A 20,730-nucleotide genomic window follows, 5' to 3' on the forward strand; every position below is an offset into this window, starting at 1 on the left:
CGGGCCATGAGGAAGGCCCAAAGGTGTCTCACTCCCTTGGTCAGAAAGCTCAAAATTAGCTGCGTCATCGCAAGCACCAGCGTAGTTATCACGATCTGGTAGTATACGATGAGCTGTAGGTCACAGGGGCATTTGCCAAAGTTGTCGGAGAAAGCCGTTAAGGGACAGGGACTGCACGTCAAACAAATTGCCAAATGTCTCCAAAGAGATGAATTAATTATCTGAATGAATGAATAAAATGAAGAGCAGGTTACAGAGTTGTTGATTGTCCACTGTCAACATTCTGGAACTCGTGATGTCATAATCGACTCTTCTATTACATCATGTTGGGTCCATATCTTATGGATCTTTGACAGTGAACAGTAAACCCAAATCACTTTTACAAAGCACAGCTGACCAGTTAGTAGTTTGACTTGTAATTTGTACTGCCTACTTTTGAAAGACGATTTCTTTCATCAAAATGGCACAGCTCGCCCAGAAAGGTGGGCTGTGCAACATGAAGATGTTATTTTTGGCTGTTATTTTCTGTCTCCTATCGCCTGCTGCTACAAATGTGTTGGCTTCTTCGTCTTCGGACCAGAAGACTTTGATGCCAGTGAAGGACCACTCTGTTCGGAACAACCCTGACGCTACAAAAGAGACCAATTTTAAGACATTGCTGGAACAACTTGAGAGTTTACGGGTGAAAGACGATTCTTCTCCAGGTAATGTGGGCCAGTTGACAAAAGGATATTCCTCCAAAATTGCCAAGGACCCCTCGGAGCTTGTGAAGCCCCTGATTTCTGTTCCAGAGCACAAGCCTTTGATGCCAGTGAAGGACCACCCTGTTCAGGACATCCCCAATGTTGCAAAACTGACCAAAATGGTGCAAGTGGACCAGATGCTGGACCAACTTCAGAGGATGGAAGATGATACTTTCCCAGGTAAAGCTAAAGTCCCCCAGAAGATTGTGGAGAAACGTATTCCTTATCTACTGGCTTACAAGCAAACAGCATTACATGGTGACGATGACGTCTTCAAAGAAAATGTTCAGGCTCCAGCTCCAAAAGCTCAGAAGAGCACCCTGAAGATCAAACCCAGAGTCAACATATTGACCGACCCTTCTTACTCCGAACCACTTGTGAAGGTGAACCTGATTTTGGGGCTCTTTTTCTATGGCTTCATCATAATAGTGGTTCTCTATGATGCTGTGAGAATCGCCAAGGAGGCTAGAAGGAGATCTGATGCTATGGCCGCTGCCAGGCTGAAGAAAAGACAACCAGCCACCGATGAACCACAGACACTGGGGTCCAGACTTCGGGAGAGCATATCTTCACGCTTTGGTTTGAAACAGGCATCATCCACACCACAGTGTGCCCACATTTCTGACGATTCGGCAAAAGAGTTGCACAAGTCAAAGGAGTCAATCTCCACCAAGGACAAATCTGAATCGGAAAAGAGACCCGGAAAGAGTGCCGTCAGCCTGCGAGAGTGTGAGCCGCCTCTGCCTAGCATCCCAGAGAACTTTCTTGTGCCTGACTCTGAGCCTGCCATCCAGGTGGCATTGAACCCATTCGACACCAAGCTAGCCGAAGTTGTATCTGACAATGCTGAGGCATCCAACTACGAGGCAACCGAGAAGCCCTGCTACACACATTCCGGGCTCACTGAGGTTTGTGTCGATTAAGACTGAGGACTACTTCTTAAACCAAGTGACATTGAATAAAAGCAGCAGATATTGTATCACCAAATGAGATCACATGGAGACTGCCACCTTTGAAGACTCCCTTTTTCTATTTTGTCATTTAAGTCAAATACTTTCGAATAGTAATAAAAATATATTGTATTCAAAATGAACGTTTTTTGTTGGTATATGTGACCAGCCGGCTCGATCTTATGTAGCAAAATTTGAAATTGTGTTTTTTTTTATACATTGGATAAAAATAGAGACTCAGAGCTAGAAAATGGTAAATCATACACTGCAGTTGAGGAACAATGGTAAAGTAATTCTCCTTTGAAAGTAATTCTGCTTTGAAAATAAGCTTGTAACCCCACTTTTGAGAAAATAGACCTTTTTGTACACCTACTGGAGAGCTCTTCTTTGTTTCACACCCATTAAGCATCATTCACACCCTTTTAAGGATTCACACGTGAGGCCATGTGCTAAACAGAGTGAGTACGGCTGTGTACTAAACAGCCAAAGATTTCAAGACTGAAGGCTGGTTTATACTACGCCCATTGACATTGTCTGTAGACAGTTGTCGCGGTGACGTCATTCTATTGTCGTCCGACATCAAACTTGTCGTTGTCGTTATAAAAAAAAGTATAAACACAAAAATTAAAGGCTGCATGACATCCGCAGCCTGGTGGTCCAAAATAGCATAAGTGGTGTATTTTAATACCAATAAACCCATCCATTTAAACATAAATGTAGTATGTGTCAATCTAGGAAACCAGGCAACTAAAAGCAGCTTTCTAAACAATTATTTGGTTAGTTTCTAGCTCGTTAGCTAGTTAATGACCATATCAAAATCAAATCCAATTTCATTTGTCACATGCGCCGAGTACAACAGGTGTAGGTAGACCTTACAGGTGTAGACCTTACTTACAAGCCCTTAACCAACAATGCAGTTTTAAGAAAAATACAACAACAAAAAAGTAAGCGATAAGAAAAACAAATAATTAAGGAGCAGTCAATGTGCGGGGGCACCGGTGTCGAGGTAAATGAGGTAATTAGGTACATGCAGGTAGGGTTACTAAAGTGGCCATGCGTAGATAATAACAGAGTAGCAGCAATGTGCGGGGGGGGGGGGGGTGCAAATAGTCTGGGTAGCCATTTGATTAGCTGTTCAGGAGTCTTAAGGCTTGGGGGTAGAAGCTGTTTAGAAGCCTCTTGGACCTAGACTTTGCTCTCCGGTACCGCTTGCCGTGTGGTAGCAGAGAGAACAGTCTATGACTAGGGTGGCTGGAGTCTTTGACAATTATTAGGGCCTTCCTCTGACACCGCCTGGTATACAGGTTCTGGATGAAGCTTGGCCCCGGTGATGTACTGGGTCGTATGCACTTGCGGTCGGAGGCCGAGCAGTTGCCATACCAGGCAGTGATGGAACCCGTCAGGATGCTCTTGATGGTGCAGCTGTAAAACCTTTTGAGGATCCATGCCAAACCTTTTGAGGACCCATGCCAAATCTTTTCAGTCTCCTTAAGGGGGAATAGGTTTTGTTGTGCATGTATATTGTATAACATGTATATTGTTATTTCGATTAATTGTTGTACTGTTGTGTTGTAAATACAACAGGCAACATTATTTAATTGATAAAATAATCGATTTATGATTAAAACAACTTCACATTTAACATTTGGTTTCCAAATAAAAATGTCTTCTATAACATCATGTTGAGTTTGTGGTTCACAATTCCATTGGTGTACGTTGTGTGTGCTGAACTTAAGGTTACACATCACAAGTTGCTGTTTTTAAAATAAGTAAAAGGATCTGTTCATTCTACAACATTATATTAGCACAAAAACATCAACATTTACAAACCTTGGTGCTAATTTAGCTTACATAGGGCATATACTGTATCGTGCTTATTGTGCATGGCCACATTGAAGTAGCATACGCACAACAAGAGAGGGTGGACTGGTGCCATGGGAGATGCCCAGATGCCAGTCTTTGCCCTCTGTCGTTAATCAGAGGAGATTCTGCAGGGGCATTGCTTATGCCAAGAGAAAGTTGTGCTCGTTGGCAGTGCCCTCCCCCTGTGCCCAGGGGTCATTAAGAACGTTCCAATAACGTTCTAAGAACTAAACACTCAGCATTTCTCAAGTAAACAACCAGAGACGTGATTAGTAACTGGAGTGCTTAAAAACTCAAATTGGGAAATTGTCAGTGTCGGCACTTTGTTCTAGGTGTTTAACTCTTAACTTTAATTCGCTTTTGTTGTTTAAACCTTTATGGTTCATTCTCTCTATTTGGCTACCTGCTTTGTAATTACATGCAGTAACTTAACTAATCCTACTGTACTTCTAGAAAAATAACTACTCCTACCACAGCATATATCATAGCATATCTCACAATATATAAAACAAATATATAACTGGTATTTGCTCTAGTAAAATGTAAGTTATGCTGATATTTTTCCAAGCAAGTATTATAATCACCACTCAATTAAAATGCCAGGGTTCTGATGATGGTTGTATTATGTGTGTCCATAGTTAATGTTGTGTGAATACTAGATCCACTGACCATTTCATCCTCGCTCGCTCCATGTCATCGCCATGTAGTCCCGTGTGCCTGGAATATAAATCAATGGCAAAAAGGACCTTCAAAGAGTTATATTACCAACACCTCAATGGGATTTTCACATTTTAATCATGCAGGCTACAAATGGAAAATATGAAACAGGAGAGGGAACAAGATATCAGACATGACACTTTACATATTAAAGGGAGAAAAAAAAAGAAGAGGACTGAGAATTGGAATTAACTCTGGACCGGGGTCAGGGAGTGTACACGTGTGCATCCTGCTAGTACGTGCCCCACAGGGTGTCTGAGAGAGTATTGCCTGCTTTGTGTGAGTGTGGCATACTCTGTGTGTGTGAGTATGCGTGTGAATGTGTGCCTGTGTCCTGTGATAGAACGTGCCCTGCAGGGTGTGTGAGAGAGTGCGTCCTGCTGTGTGTACGTGTCCTGTGTGACTGTGTGTGTATTAACCATTGTATCCTGTGTGTGTGGATCCTTGAGGGTGTGTGTAGCCAGTGAGCGAAACCTATTACAGTATGTTAATCGCGTCTGTGCAATGTGTGAATTAACGCTCGTGTCTCTAGGCAGTATCTCTCTTTGTTGGCCAGGTTCTGCACCCACATCGCCTTTTTGCATTATCTTCTTTTATAGCCGGAGCAAAGGAAAGGGTGTCTAGATCGCTGAAGCCCGGAGGGTGATAGTAATCCGATTAGGAATAATCACTCTAGGTGAAGAAGAAATCCATGGATTAACGGAATAGTTATGTTATCCCCCCCCCCAAAAAAAGTATACAGGAAGACCTGAAGAAAAAAATACAGGCAGCAAGCAAGTAGGGATTAGGCAGAAAGTCATAACGTATAATCCTGACAACATATGCTTTTTTTCTTACATGGACGTGTATGAAATTAAATGTTTGCTTTAATATGTACATCTACCTAAAGGGCTTCGATTGAAATGAAACCACACAAAAATAGACCTGGTCTTCGTAAAGATGAGTGCGAATGTAACATACAAATCGAGGCGAGTTTTTAGGGGAATAATTTCTCCCATCACATTAATTCTTCAGAAAAAAGGAAACCACACCTTAATGTGCATATTTACCGCCATTTCATCATTACTGAAGTTATGTGATAAAATGCTATCAGTATTGATACCATACCTCATACCTTTTTTCTTTACTTTATTAAGACAGTTTGAAATTAAAGTGGGAGACAGATGGAGAGGATGAACAGTTAAGAAAGTGGTGGCCCGTGGATTTAATCCCATGTCATTGGGGATTACCATTGCGCGTGGCCCGGAGTCTGCTGTGTTGACCACTTGGCCAAACTCTGGCACTGTCAGAGTGAATATTACAGATTATAAAGTGGTATGATAATACATACACGCTACTGTTTTATGGATGTCAATCACATGGGATTATGAGGAGTTCAGTACAGTATGTACTGTTAATCCCTGCTCTCAACTGTCTGTATGGTAAACAGTTGTTATGCCTCGGGCCATAGGCCTAAACCTGACCTCATACCTCACCTGTTAGTTAGCGCCTATGTTCAAACAGCCTTGGGCAAGTTACTACCATGAAAATAATCAGCTGGTTAAAACACGTACAGGAAATACCAGTTGGACGCCGCCAAATATTCACACGGCAAGTTGAATACATACAGATGACTCATTTTTCATATGCCTCAAGTGTAACAATTGTCCCACCCACACAATGTGTAGGCTACATTCATGCAACATGTCCCCAAAAAATGTATTGTTGCGTCCTCATTTTGCTGATGGATACTTTATTCAGTACAAGCATGCAGCTTATAGGAGCTCTGCTGTAAAAAATAATCGAATCACTCTCAATTCTACCAAGCCTTATAAGGAAGACAAAGCACCCAATGCGAGACCAAACAAACAAACACTAAATACAGGGCTAGACTCCTCTTGAACACGGCATTAAACGGGATTAAACAAGAAGACACCGGAACACCACATGCTGCAAAAGTGGAGTACAATGCCTGCCAACATTTAGAGGATTAAAAAAAAGCAAGCAAAAAGAAGAAAGAAACCCCTTGTTCGAATCAGACATCAAATGCTTGGCAACCCCATGTGGAGTCACAGCGTGGCATGGCAGTTTCTGCTGCGTTGCACTTTCCCATGTGTTGTTGCGTCAAACTCTATATAATCTACCTGTATGTATGGAGCCCTGCAACAGGCTAGCTAGTTAGCACAAGCAGTTAGGAAGTGCTTACTGTTGTACAATTTAGAAAATAATAATGCATACAGTACCAGTTAAAAGTTTGGATACAGCTACTCATTCCAGGGTTTTTGTTCATGTTTTACTATTTTCTACATTGTAGAATAGTATTGAAGACATCAAAACTATGACATAACCAAAAAAAGTGTTAAACAAATTTTCAAAGTAGACACACTTTGCCTTGATGACAGCTTTGCACACTCTTGGCATTCTCTCAACCAGCATGCTTTTCAAACAGTCTTGAAGGAGTTCCCACATATGCTGAGCACTTGTTGACTGCTTTTCCTTCACTCTGCGGTACAACTCATCCCAAACCATCTCAATTGGGTTGAAGTTGGGTGAATGTGGAGGCCAGGGATGGCGTATCGCTGCAGAATGCTGTGGTAGCCATGCGGGTTAAGTGTGCCTTGAATTCTAAATAAATCACAGACAGTGTCACCAGCAAAGCACCATCACACCTCCTCCTCCATGCTTCACGGTGGGAACCACACATGCGGAGATCATACGTTCACCTACTCTGCGTCTCACAAAGACACGGCGGTTGGAACCATAAATCTCAAATTTGGACTCATCAGACGAAAGGACAGATTTCCATCGGTCTAATGTCCATTGCTCATGTTTCTTGGCCTAAACAAGTCTGTTATTCTTATTGTTGTCCTTTAGTAGTGGTTTCTTTGAAGCAATTCGACCATGAAGGCCTGATTTCATGCAGTCTCTTCTGAACAATTGATGTTAAGACGCGTCTGTTACTTGAACTCTGTGAAGCATTTATTTGGGCTGCAATCCACGGTGCAGTTAACTGTTATGAACTTATCCTCTGCAGCAGAGGTAACTCTTGATCTTCCTTTCCTGTGGCGGTCCTCTTGAGAGCCAGTTTCATCATAGCGCTTGATGGTTTTTGCAACTGCACTTGAAGCAACTTTCAAAGTACTTGACATTTTCCAGATTGACTGACCTTCATGTCTTAAAGTAATGATGGACGGTCGTTTCTCTGCTTATTTCAGCCGTTCTTTCCATAATATGGACTTTGTCTTTTACCAAATAGGGCTATCTTCTGTATACCACCCCTACCTTGTCACAACTGATTGGCTCAAACGCATTAAGAAGGAAAGAAATTCCACAAATTAACTTTTAACAAGGCACACCTGTTATTAATTGAAATGCATTCCAGTGTGCAAAGCTGTCATCAAGGCAAAGGGTGGCTACTTTGAAGAACTTCAAATATAAAATATTTTTTAATTTGTTTAACACTTTTGGGGGGGGGGGGGGTTACTACATGATTCCATATGTGTTTTTTCATAATTTTGATGTCTTCACTATTATTCTATAATGTAGAAAATAGTAAAAATAAAGAAAAACCCTGGAATGAGTAGGTGTGTTCAAACTTTTGACTGGTACTGTTGATCTGAGCAAGTCTGACAAATTATGAATTCATAATATGGATGCCGTAGATAAGTGCTATGTAATTGCATACTAGCTGATACAAGGTAATGGGATTGATTCTTCCCTGGAATTATGGTGTTGTAATGTAAGTGTGGCCGTACTGTAGCTAGCTAATAGTGAGAATGATGGACCATAGACAGATGGACTGCATTTTCTCCATGATGTGCCTCAACAGCAGGGTTTTTCCCAAGTGGTCCTGCTACTACAGGTCCCTGAGAGGGTCAGAAAGCACAGGGATCAATAAACATTAGCTTCTTCTCTGTTGAGGAACATGGATCAGGTCATGCCATGCCATCTAGCGACTGGAGATCGGGTTTCTGATCGGACTATGTGTGTGTGTGTGTGTGTGTGTGTGTGTGTGTGTGTGTGTGTGTGTGTGTGTGTGTGTGTGTGTGTGTGTGTGTGTGTGTGTGTGTGTGTGTGCTACGGCAATGTTACAAGACTGCGTTCCCATGACTACACTCCCTCCACTTTTCTCACTCTTAACACTCCTCTATGGAACTGGAAGCGACACTGTGCTAATGTGGAAGAGAGTAGAGCCATGTATACTATCGCTTATAAGAACCTACCTGGCCTTCAATGAAAACATGTAAACACTTGAACTACAGAACCATTTCCCGTTCCTGTCCGTTGAGTTTCCACATAAACTCACGGAACACCAGAAACGCCCTCCTCCACCCAGCCTGTCCAACTTTCGTGCCCATCTATTCACATTGACACAAAGACACCCATTTTCTAGTTTTCAGGTTGCTACGATACTGCCAACCGAACCTGAAAGTTCTACAGCTCTCAGCAATAAAACACATTGCTGTTAGTAGTAAAATGAATCAAAAGCAGATAAACAGAGACAGATAAATGTCCTTTTCCCAGGATGCCACAGCGGTGAATAAGAATCACACTCAGATTTAACGATTCTGGTAGTTGTTATTTTAGGCTGATTCTCTGCCGTCTTCCTATTGTCCAGAGGCTAATGCGGCCATTTTGTTTTGGCTATCTTGTAAATGTTCTGACTTTAATGGGGGAGGAGGCATCCCTCCATTATTTCTGGTTGGAAACAAACAACAAGATAGAAGGTATAAACTTTTTTCTAACTACAAATGGTATTATGGAATTTCATCAAGTTATGATTCAGCTCTGCTAGTCTTATTTTCTGGAAAAAATTGTGCATCCTGGGAAAAGTCAGGGTGAAACTCTTTTTAATTGGCTCTGTCTGAATCATGGCTCTTTCAGAGCACATGAGGCTGCTGAGGGGAGCACAGCTCATAATAATGTCTGGAACGGTACGAATGGAATGGCATCAAACACATGGAAAACATGTGTTTGATACGATTCCACTTATTCCACTCCAGCCATTACCATGAGCCCATGCTCCCCAATTAAGGTGCCACCAACCTCCTGTACTTAAGAGGACCCAGAAAAGTGCTACTCAAAGCAAACCTGGCAGATCATTGCCTACTCGACATCTTATAGAAATCTTTCCGTTTACGGCGTAAATTGTTTTTCAGTGGTTTTCTCACAAAATGTTTACCGCTCGTTTCGGTAATATTGGCAGTTGGAATGTCGATAATGATTAGAAATGACCTTTTCAGTCTCTGTCTCAATCTATTGAATGGTGGACAACACAGCTTTACACGGTTCTACTGTTTCTCACATCAATTATTTTCTACAGAATCAATTACACATATTGTTCAGTGGAGTATTTTCCTTCTATCTTCCCCCCAAAACCCTGCTCCACCTGCCCATTCAATAATTCACCTTAGCTGCTACCCCTTAGATACTGCTGTAGATCTGAGGGGATTGGGTAGGTGTAAGGGGAGCCATATACTGTCTAAACACACACTGAGTGTACAAAACATTAAGAACACCTTCCTAATATTGAGTTGCACCCCCTTTTCGTCAGTTGAATGGACTACAAGGTGTCAAGTGTTCCACAGGGATGCTGGCCCATGTTGACTCCAATGCTTCCCACAGTTGTGTCAAGTTACCTGGATGTCCTTTGGGTGATGGACCATTCTTGATACACACGGGAAACTGTTGAGTGTGATAAACCAAACAGCATTGCAGTTCTTGAGACACTCAAACCGGTGCACCTGGCACCTACTACCATACCCCGTTCAAAGGCACTTCAATCTTTTGTCTTGCCCATTCACCCTCTGAATGGCACACATACACTATCCATGTCTCAATTGTCTCAAGGCTTAAAAATCATTTAACCTTTCTCCTCCCCTTCATCTACACTGATTGAAGTGGATTGAACTGGTGACATCAATAAGGAATCATAGCTTTCACCTGGATTTACCTGGTCAGTCTATGTCATGGAAAGAGCAGGTGTTCCTAATGTTTTGAAACACTCAGTAAACATCTCTATATATGGCTCTGGGTGTAAGCAATGGTGAAAGTTACCAGCCAGCATCATCAGAAGGCAAGGAGACGTTAGGTTAACCCTATCATGTATTTTCAGATCTACAGTACATGTGCCTAAAAGGAGTAGGGGCTAGGGGTTGATTTGGAATTCACAAAGAGAGTTTTCCATACTCCCCAGGCCTCTGTCTATTTCTTTTGTCTCTCAACTGTCTGGGGGCCGTCACAGAGCCCTATTATTGGCTGTCACTACCATCATGTGTGACCAATTAGAAATATTCCTGTGGAAAACAATAGTCATGGCTTCTGGTGCCAGGGACATTTGAAGAGAACGGCATCTTGCGCAAATTAGGGCTGTGACTACCTGAGGTAGTACTTTGTGTATAGGCGTTTCTACACTTGGGTTGCTGGAGAAACTGCTTGCCAAGCAGCCCTGCAAATAAATTATTTCTACTTTTAGTGTGTGGCTCGACGTTGCATCTTAATGGGTTCAGCACAGTTTCCGAGATAGCTTTACATGGCAACAGGTAGGTAGAAAGGTTTCCACTTTCCAGACACAATTATCTTGTTTTCTTTTTCTCTCTCGCTCTCTCTTTTTCTCTTCCTTCTGTCTGAAACACAAACAGAAATGATGGGTTTGGGGGCTGGTTGACGATAACCTTTGTTGACTTCACACCGTGCATTTTTCAATGATGTTTAAACCGCGCGTCTCACACTGGCACAACGTTATTAACGAAAAACAATGTTTGGGACGATATTAAAGAAAGAACCCACTCAGTACATACTATTGTTTTTCCTTCCCCTTCCCAAAAGTTAGATTGAATTTAATGAAATTAGAACTCTACTGAAAAGCACAAAGTGTACCATTGTCTTTCTTGAGCAACAAATCTTGAAATCCATCATCTTGGCATCTTCAAATCCAGAGCCAAAAACGCACCTGTTTTCTCAGGTGCGAGTAACATAAAATGACCATTAAGCATTATGGAGGGCATCCCAAATGGCACCCTATTCCCTATGAAGGGCACTACCGTTGACCAGGGCCCATAGGACTCTGGTCAAAAGTAGTGCACTTTATAGGGAATGGGGTGCCATTTGGGATGAATCACTAGTATACTACAACAGTTTTGAGCTATTAAGAGCCGTAAAAATGTGTTTATTTACTCAAAAAAGTCTGCTTGAAGTTAGCTGAATTTGAATAAGCTTGAGTAAAATTACACATTCATGTTTGCTCAAAACCCAGTGCACAAGGCCCCAGTGCACAACTGAGCAAGAGGACAAGTACATTAGTGTCTAGTTTGAAAAACAGACGCCTCACAAGTCCTCAACAGGCAGCTTCATTAAATAGTATCCGCAAAACACCAGTCTCAACGTCAACAGTGAAGAGGCGACTCCGGGATGGTCCCCTTCTAGGCAGAGTTGCCAAGAAAAAGCCATATCTCAGACTGGCCAATAAAAAGAAAGTGACCCCAAACTTTTGAACGGTAGTGTACTTTTTTCTAAACTAACTAAACTTTTCGAGTTTATATGATTTAGGTAGTCTGAATAATCAATCTTAACTACCCCGGCAGTCATTCTCAATGCAGGTTGCGGTTGATTAAAAGTTCCAATTGTTGGATATCTTTACTCTGACTGGATTCCAATAGAAATGACACATCACTATGGCTGCGTTTACACAGGCAGCCCAATTCTGATATTTTCTTTCAGTAATTAGTCTTGACCAATCAGATCAGCTCTGAAAAATATTTGATATGAAAAGATCTGATGTGATTGGTTAAAGACCAATTAGTGGAAAAAAGATCAGAATTGGGATGCCTGTCTAAATGCAGCATAATGTGACTTGCAGGCTTGATGCAGGCTGTAAACCAGGGGTTTCAGACCACTGTGTTAGGGTGTAACTAGGCCCTCAAAGAAAGGACTTATGATATTTATTGTATTTTTATTTATACGTTATTTTACCAGGTAAGTTGACTGGGAACACATTCTCATTTACAACAACAACCTGGGAATAGTTACAGGGGAGAGGAGGGGGATGAATGAGCCAATTGTAAACTGGGGATTATTAGGTGACCGTGATGGTTTGAGGGCCAGATTGGGAATTTAGCCAGGACACTGGGGTTAACACCCCTACTCTTACAATAAGTGCCATGGGATCTTTAATGACCTCAGAGAGTCAGGACACCCATTTAACGTCCCATCCGAAACACAGCACCCTACACAGGGCAGTGTCGGGCAATATCCCAATCACTGCCCTGGGGCATTGGGATATTTTTTTTTAGACCAGAGGAAAGTGTGCCTCCTACTGGCCCTCCAATACCACTTCCAGCAGCATCTGGTCTCCCATCCAGGGACTGACCAGGACCAACCCTGCTTAGCTTCAGAAGCAAGCCAGCAGTGGTATGCAGGGTGGTATGCTGCTGGCTATGTAATGTGTTGTCAACATTTTTTAGTTTTAAAGATAAAATATTCACGTAGACACTCACTTGTCTTTCAGTCCTGTAGCTTTCACCTTTTAATACAATAACCATGTCTCTGTCACTATCAAATACAGTCATGATGGTAATTACAATTCACTGGAAATGCAAGGCACACTGAGAAATATGTAAATAAGGTAGAATAAATTCTCAAATGGAATTATATATTCACTCAACCTAAAATTTTGTAAACAATTCAATTCAACTATATGCCCAAATGTTGAGTAAACTCACAATCCAGCAGCAATCACATGAAATCATCTTTTTTTTTTTTTTTTTTTTTTACAGTGTAGTTTAGATAAAACCGTTGAAAACAACAACAAAACTACGCTATAGTGAAGTTGACTTTAGTTTTGCTGTAGCCTAGTGTTGTCATCTGTGCCAGGCAAGCTGGTACAGTGAGAAGCTGTGCTGCAGCTGGTGAGGGAGGATGGTGCATGGGGCTGTGGTTTGTGGGGACTGGGACAAGGGGGGTTTATGGGGATGGTAAGGGGCCAATAGGGGCCTGGGCCTCTGCTGTGTGTCTAATGAGTGCCTTATGGGAGAGCCCCAGTGTGTTAGGAGTTAGGAGCACTCTGGCTTATCCCCTACTGGCACTGATGGGTCCTGAAGAGATCTGATTTAGTGAGAGTGTTGAGAAAAGGAGGGAGGAAGGAGGGCAAAGAGGGAGGAGAGTCTCCCTCCTCCATCCGTTTCCCTCTCAATCCCACCTCTATTTCGCCTTCCTCTGTCCTTCTTTTCTCTGTTTCCACCCCACCCTCCTACATTCCTCATCTTTTCCTCTCCAGACTGCTTTCTCATTCTGAAACCCATGAGCAGGAGTTAGTCACAGAGAGAGACAAGAGGAGAGAAAGGGTACGGCCTTTAGTCTGACCTTTTCTGTCCATACACACACTGCCGCACATATCGAGCACACGCACACACACACCTGGGCATTGGAACACACACACGCACGGAAGCAGAAGCGTGCGCGCGCGCACACACAGGTTGTGCCATTTTTTTTACGTCCGTTTTGTTAAAACTATAAGAAAAATTCATAAAATTCAACTTAAATTCACAATGCAGAATATGGTCCTATTGCGTTGACCGCTATGGGGCAATGAATTTCTATATACCACAGTCATAGGTTGAATCTCAAACTGGACACTTGGCCCCTAGTTCTTTATCGAGTGGCCACTTGCTGTTGTGTTCGATAGTGATCACTCAAGTCTGCAAGTGTTTTGGCCAGAATGAGCATTGAGACGAGGCAAACTCAACGTCCAAACCGCCACTCATCAATATTCTAAATCCATTCGCAAGCATTGTCTCCCGCGATCTGTCTTGAGCATGACTCACTCGCTATGAAACGTCGGCACTGGGGCAGACACAGGCGCATACTCTGATAGACAGTGAGAAAGTTGTAATAACAAAATGGCAATGTTTGAATGTGACAAATATTTGCACAGAACATAGTGTACTCTACAATTACGTTTGAGTGTTTATATGTGTGTGTGTGTGTGTGTGTATGTTATCAGCATAGTATGTAAATATGCACAGGACAAAACATGGAAACACAATGTAAATGAGAGACAAGATTAAAAATATATATATATACAACTGTGTGTGTGTGTGTGTGTGTGTGTGTGTGTGTGTGTGTGTGTGTGTGTGTGTGTGTGTGTGTGTGTGTGTGTGCTATAGCAAAAATCAGCCATGTCTCTGCACATTCTCTCCTGGACAGTTTTTGTTGTAGTGCCCAAAGCCTTGTGCAGTGGTGACAAAGGACACAGTGGGGGTTACAATAGGGGCAGTGGAGGGGGGATTGTCCCCCACACATTCAGTTCAGCACAGGAATGTGGCCCCTAGTACCCCCACATATAGGTCACACAGGTCCCACACAGACAGAGATAGACACACACACATTCAGAATGCTGTTCACTGACTACAGCTCAGTGTTCAACACCATAGTGCCCTCCAAGCTTGTTACCAAGCTCAGGACCCTGGGACTGAACACCTCACTCTGCAACTGGATCCTGGACATCCTGACGGGCTGACTGACCCCAGGTGGTGAGAGTAGGCAACAGCACCTCCACCACACTGACCTGCAAAGCGGGGGCCCCACAGGGGTGTATGCTTTGCCCCCTACTGTACTCCCAGTTTACCCATGATTGTGTGGCCACACACAACTCCAACTTTATCATCAAGTTTGCTGACAATACAACGGTGGTATGCCTGATCACCAATGGCGATGAGACAGCCTACAAGGAGGTGGTCAGAGAACTGGCAGTGTGGTGCCAGGACAACAACCTCTCCCTCAACGTCAGCAAGACCAAGGAGCTGATCGTGGACCACAGGAAGCACAGGGGGTGCACAATCCCATCCATATCCACAGAGCCTCAGAGGAGAGGGTCAAGAGCTTCAAGTTCCTCGGTGTCCACGTCACTGAGGACCTAATACGGTCCCCTCACACCAGAACAGTCATGAAGGTGGCACAGCAACGCCTCTTCTCCCTCAAGAGGCTGAAACGATATGGCATGGCCCCTCAGATCCTCAGGAACTTTTACAGCTGCACCATTGAAAGCATCCTGACTGGTTGTATCACCGTCTGGTATAGCAACTGCACTGCCCCTGACCGGATGGCCCTACAGAGGTGGTGCAGACGGCCCAGCGCATTACTGGGGGCGAGCTCCCAGCCATCCAGGAAATACATGTTGTGTTACAGCCTGAATTCAAAATGCATTAAATGATTATTTTTCACGCTTCTACACACAATACCCCATAATGTCAGTGTAAACATGTTTTTTTTTTTTTTATGTTTATGAATTCATAAGAAATAAAAAGCTGAAATCTATTGAGTCAAATCTTCAACCCTTTTCTAATGGAAAGCAAGTTCAGGAGTAAAAAGTTGCTTAATAAGTCAATTAAAAAGTTGCATTGACTCACTCAGTGTGCAATAATAGTGTTTAACGTGATTTTTTTATGATTAACTCCTCTCTGTACCCCACATATACAATTATCTGCAAGGTCCCTCAGTCGAGCAGTGAATTTCAAACACAGATTCAACCACAAAGACCAGGGAGGTTTTCGAATGTCTTGCAAAGAAGAGCACCTATTGGTAGATGAAAAAAATAAATTATAATAATAGCTGACATTGACTATCCCATTGAGCATGGTGAACAGTGAAGAGGCGACTCTGGGATGCTGGCCTTCTAGGCAGAATTCCTCTAGTGTCTGTGTTCTTTTGCCCATCTTGATCTTTTTTTTTATTGGCCAGTCTGAGATATGGCTTTTTCTTTGCAACTCTGCCTAGAAGGCCAGCATCCCAGAGTCGCCTTTTCACTGTTGACGTTGAGACTGGTGTTTTGCAGGTACTATTTAATGAAGCTGACAGTTGGGGACTTGTGAGGCGTCTGTTTCTCAAACTAGACACTCTAATGTACTTGTCCTCTTGCTCAGTTGTGCGCCGGGGCCTCCCACTTCTCTTTCTATTCTGGTTAGAGACAGTTTGTGCTGTTCTGTGAAGGGAGTAGTACACAGCTTTGTACGAGATCTTAAGTTTCTTGGCAATTTCTCGCATAGAATAGCCTTCATTTCTCAGAACAAGAATAGACTGATGAGTTTCAGAAGAAAGTTCTTTGTTTCTGGCCATTTTGAGTCTGGAATCGAACCCACCAATGCTGATGCTCCAGATACTCAACTAGTCTAAAAAGGCCAGTTTTATTGCTTCTTTAATCAGCACAACAGTTTTCGGCTGTGTTAACATAATTGCAAAAGGGTTTTCTAATGATCAATTAGCCTTTTAAAATGATGAACTTGGATTAGCTAACACAACGTGCCATTGGAACACAGGAGTGATGGTTGCTGATAATAGGCCTCTGTACGGCTATGAATATATTCCATTAAAAATCAGTCAGTTTCCAGCAACAATAGTCATTTACAACATTAACAATGTCTACACTGTATTTCTGATCAATTTGATGTTATTTTAATGGAAGAAAATGTGCTTTTCTTTCAAAAACAAGGACATTTCTAAGTGACCCCAAACTTTTGAACGATAGCGTATGTGCGGAAAGAAAATCTATTTAATACATTTTTAATTCAGGCTGTAACACAACAACATGTGGAATAAGTCAAAGGGTATGAATACTTTCTGAAGGCACTGTATATTATTATTATTAGGATGACCATTACATTGTTGGGAAAGAGCTCTGAAGGTATGAATTTCACCGTACTGTTTTACACCTGTTGGACATGGTGAATAAACTTTGAAACTTGAAACACACACACACACACACACACACACACACACACACACACACACACACACACACACACACACACACACACACACACACACACACACACACACACACACACACCGGTCACAATGGTCAGTTCAGAGAGAGCCCCCTGACAAACGCCATACCGAAATACAGGGTGTCAATTCTGTTGAACGCTCCATCAAAAAGGAGTGTTTACACAGTTGTAACCATAAACTAAAGCCTTGACATTAGATCTGGGAGTTGTCAGGTCTTGAGCAAGGTTACACATAAGTGCGGCGAGCCACCCCCACCACATAACAAATGTCTGAAGCAATCATGATAGTGAAGTTGTTTTTTAGGTGGGTCAAAAACAACATTATTTCACACAGCAATGTGTAAGCTAAACATGCATAGCTTGCTTACCTAAAAATATTTATGTTCCATGATATATGTCTTTTCATATTTGGATATTCAAAGGGAATGACGTGTTGTGTGTTGTCGTTTGTCCACAGGCTCGTCCTACTACAACAATGTGCGGCCGCTAGCCTATCCCGACGCTGACGCTGTGCTCATCTGTTTCGACATCAGCCGCCCCGAGACACTGGATAGTGTGCTGAAGAAGGTCAGTGAGCTACGAAGCAAAGCCACGTGTCTGTGCTTCAGTTCAATAAAATATTATATCAAACAGGGTTCGCCAACTGGCGGCCCGAATTTGGCCAGTGGGTGGTTTTATTTGGCCCTCAAATGTTTCAGAGCATTGAATTTTTTTCCTCTTCATTGTTGGACATAAAAGACTGTAAAAACAACAGGAAATCAGCTCCAAGTGATTTTAATTTTGGAAATCTACTCCGACAGGTGATCGTATACAAATGTGAGCAAGATTTGAAATGATTGAGATTATTATTATTGTTTTATGTTTTCGGCTCCGGTATTCAAACCAGCAACCTTTCGGTTACTGTCCCAAAGCTCTAACCTCGAGGCTCCGTAGTTGATGATCCCTTATCTCAAATGATCCTAGAGCTCCTTTTAGAACAGTAAGGACTACATATAAAAGAGACACTGCTTGTGAGAACAACCTAGCCGAGACAGGAATGAACAAATATATATATATATTTTTTCAAGCATGCAGGCTTATCACAGACCCTTAGGTAATGTTCCACCGAAGGTTAGAAGCTAACGTTATGGCCTTTTTGAGGTCATTTTCTCACAAAATGAGGTGTAATCCATCCATTGTCCCAGCCTTCTTCAAAAAAAAAATATGCATTTACTTAATAAGAGGGAGAAGTTTGGCATTGTTTCCCAAAGTCCTAGCCTCGGTGGTTTCTAATTGGTGGAACTCTCTGGTGGAAGTCTTTCTTTGAGCCACAAAGCCACACCATTTGGGACCTACAGGTCTACACATTTTGTTTGAATGATAAAGACTTTGTTGTTTATAGTGTATAGCGAACATCAGTTGTGTGGGCAAGGAATGCCTTTGACTGGGTGGAGTGGACATTCCTAATGTCAAGCCCATCGCTCACCCATGACATCATCAGCATCGCCATTCAGAGATAAAATTCCCCACTCTTTGAGTCACGAGACAAAACCGAAGGAGTGGGCGGGGGTACCCCAAATTCTGATAGAGGTCCACTTGGGGCTCTTGAGGGCTCACTTGACCTGTGACCCTAAATAGATGCCTTGCTAATCTCTTACCAACAGGCCAAGGGTGGGCGTTGAATACACCCCTCTCACAATAGTCCTCCAGAAATGGGCTCTTGACCCCCTGTGATATTTCAAGTGCCAAGTGCTTCTATTTGACATAGGGGTCAAATCTTTCATACCACTGAAGCCAAACAAAAGCTGTCTCAACAATAAATTCCACTCAAGTGTTATAGGAAAACTATGATGCAAAATGCATCACACCGGCTGTATTTCTGTAAAGTTATACATCTTGAAAACTTGATTGCTGGCATGCAAATGCTTTTGTGACTATATCAACAATGGACTAATGAAGCAAATACAAAAATATCGTTTTTTGGATAGAATTTTCCTTTAAGTATTAAAATGTTAAAGACATTTTTTGGTACTTTTGTATACTTTTTAGTCAGTAGTTCTGAAAGTAGCACTCACGAGCCAAAAGTTGTCCCCGAACATTGCGTACTACGTTACATATGTGCACCATGTCCTTGCTCTCTCGCTCTCTGCTGTGTCCACTGAGCCTTTGAGCCCGCCCTGCAACCTCATTGGATAATGCTGGGCAGGCCTCTTGCTAGCTGTCACTGAAATGCAACAGTGGCTTTCAAACTAGGGATTTCGTGGCTAATTGAGGTGAAACCGTAATTCTGCTCATAGATTATGCCTGTATGAACTTCACATTGACACATCCAGCCCAAAGCAGGAGGTTTAGAAAATACTTTCTTATTCGCCAAAGTACCAGAGCATGTCTAAGTGACGAGTGTTAAGTGAGGACACATGGTATCAGTGATTTTGTATTACTAATCAGTGATTCTGTCTTGTCACTGTATAGCTTCCTGCTTTCTTCACACAGCATTTCTGTGTGACCTCAAACCTTCCTCTGTATCTGGCAACATCCTTCTATCTCTTCCACTCTTTCTTTCCTCTCCTTAACTCTACCCCCTTGTCCTCCATGTCCTCCCCTCCCTCCCTGTGGGATCCTATGATGGGATCGGTTTTCCCAGGGTGAAAATGGAGCCCAATTCCCATTTTGTTCCCTTCTCCCCGAAGTGTGCCCTCGTTAATTTCCCCTCACTAATCTAATGCTTTTGTATCTTTGAGAGGGGGGACGGGGGGGAATGAACACTTTGGGTGAGAATCGAAAAAGCAACTGGAGACTCTTGAGAGTATGATGTGGCAGCTGTCGCACCCAGACCTCAGGCTTCCTCCCAGACCTCAGTACAGTACAGATCATCTTGTATCTCCCATAGTCACACACACACACACACACACACACACACACACACACACACACACACACACATCACATCACTCGGGGGCTAGAAACAAAGACTATATCCAACTAGCATGTATAATACATGCTGCTTATGTAATAGACCTGTTGGCTGTGTGTGCTGTAATCTCCTGTTTGATCAACCAGTGGCTCAGCTGTACTACTACCGGGAATCAGATAATGTTATTGAAGCAGAGCATAGGCCTAGATTTGATTGAAATGTTATTGAAGCAAATAACACATGTTAAGAGTAATAATGTAATACATGGAATGAGACACACACTGGTCAGACATTTTCCAACTGGCCTTGGGAACATGTCCTAATAGTTACGTAATAAGGAAATACTGCCTACAAAACATTTACTGGAATGAGGAAGTGAAACTACCGTTAGAGGGGCTTTAAGTACAATTTGTAAAATGTTATCTTCAGTACATATCATTGTTTAACATCACCAATCATCACCAATCATTTCTGTCATTAACCATTCTCCTTCGAAATTCTCCTTCGAAATGAAAATGGACAATTCACTCTGCTCTTTGTCTGTTATTCACTCTCTGTTGTTTGGCTTTGCCTAACCTTATATACTGGACAAAAATATATACGCAACATGTAAAGTGTTGGTCCCATGTTTCATGAGCTGAAATAAAAGATCCCAAAAATGTTCCATATGCACAAAAAGCTTATTTCTCTCAAATTTTGTGCACAAATGTGTTTTACATCCCTGTTAATTCCCTGAGCAATTCTCCTTTCCCAAAATAATCCATCCACCTGACAGGTGTGGCATATCAAGAAGCTGATTAAAGAGC

The 20,730-nt window shown here is 42.4% G+C and overlaps 1 protein-coding gene across 1 annotated transcript in view; it reads left to right on the plus strand.

Annotated features, from left to right (window-relative positions):
• LOC120045516 (rho-related GTP-binding protein RhoN-like) overlaps positions 1-20,730 on the plus strand; it is a 50,516-nt gene that overhangs the window by 21,925 nt on the left and 7,861 nt on the right. The window contains exon 3 of the mRNA XM_038990419.1: positions 17,489-17,598. Within this exon, the coding sequence (XP_038846347.1) occupies positions 17,489-17,598 (110 nt within the window). The remainder of the gene's footprint in view (positions 1-17,488; positions 17,599-20,730) is intronic.

Source organism: Salvelinus namaycush, chromosome 4, assembly GCF_016432855.1.
Source record: "Salvelinus namaycush isolate Seneca chromosome 4, SaNama_1.0, whole genome shotgun sequence".
NCBI classification, from domain to species: Eukaryota; Metazoa; Chordata; class Actinopteri; order Salmoniformes; family Salmonidae; genus Salvelinus; species Salvelinus namaycush.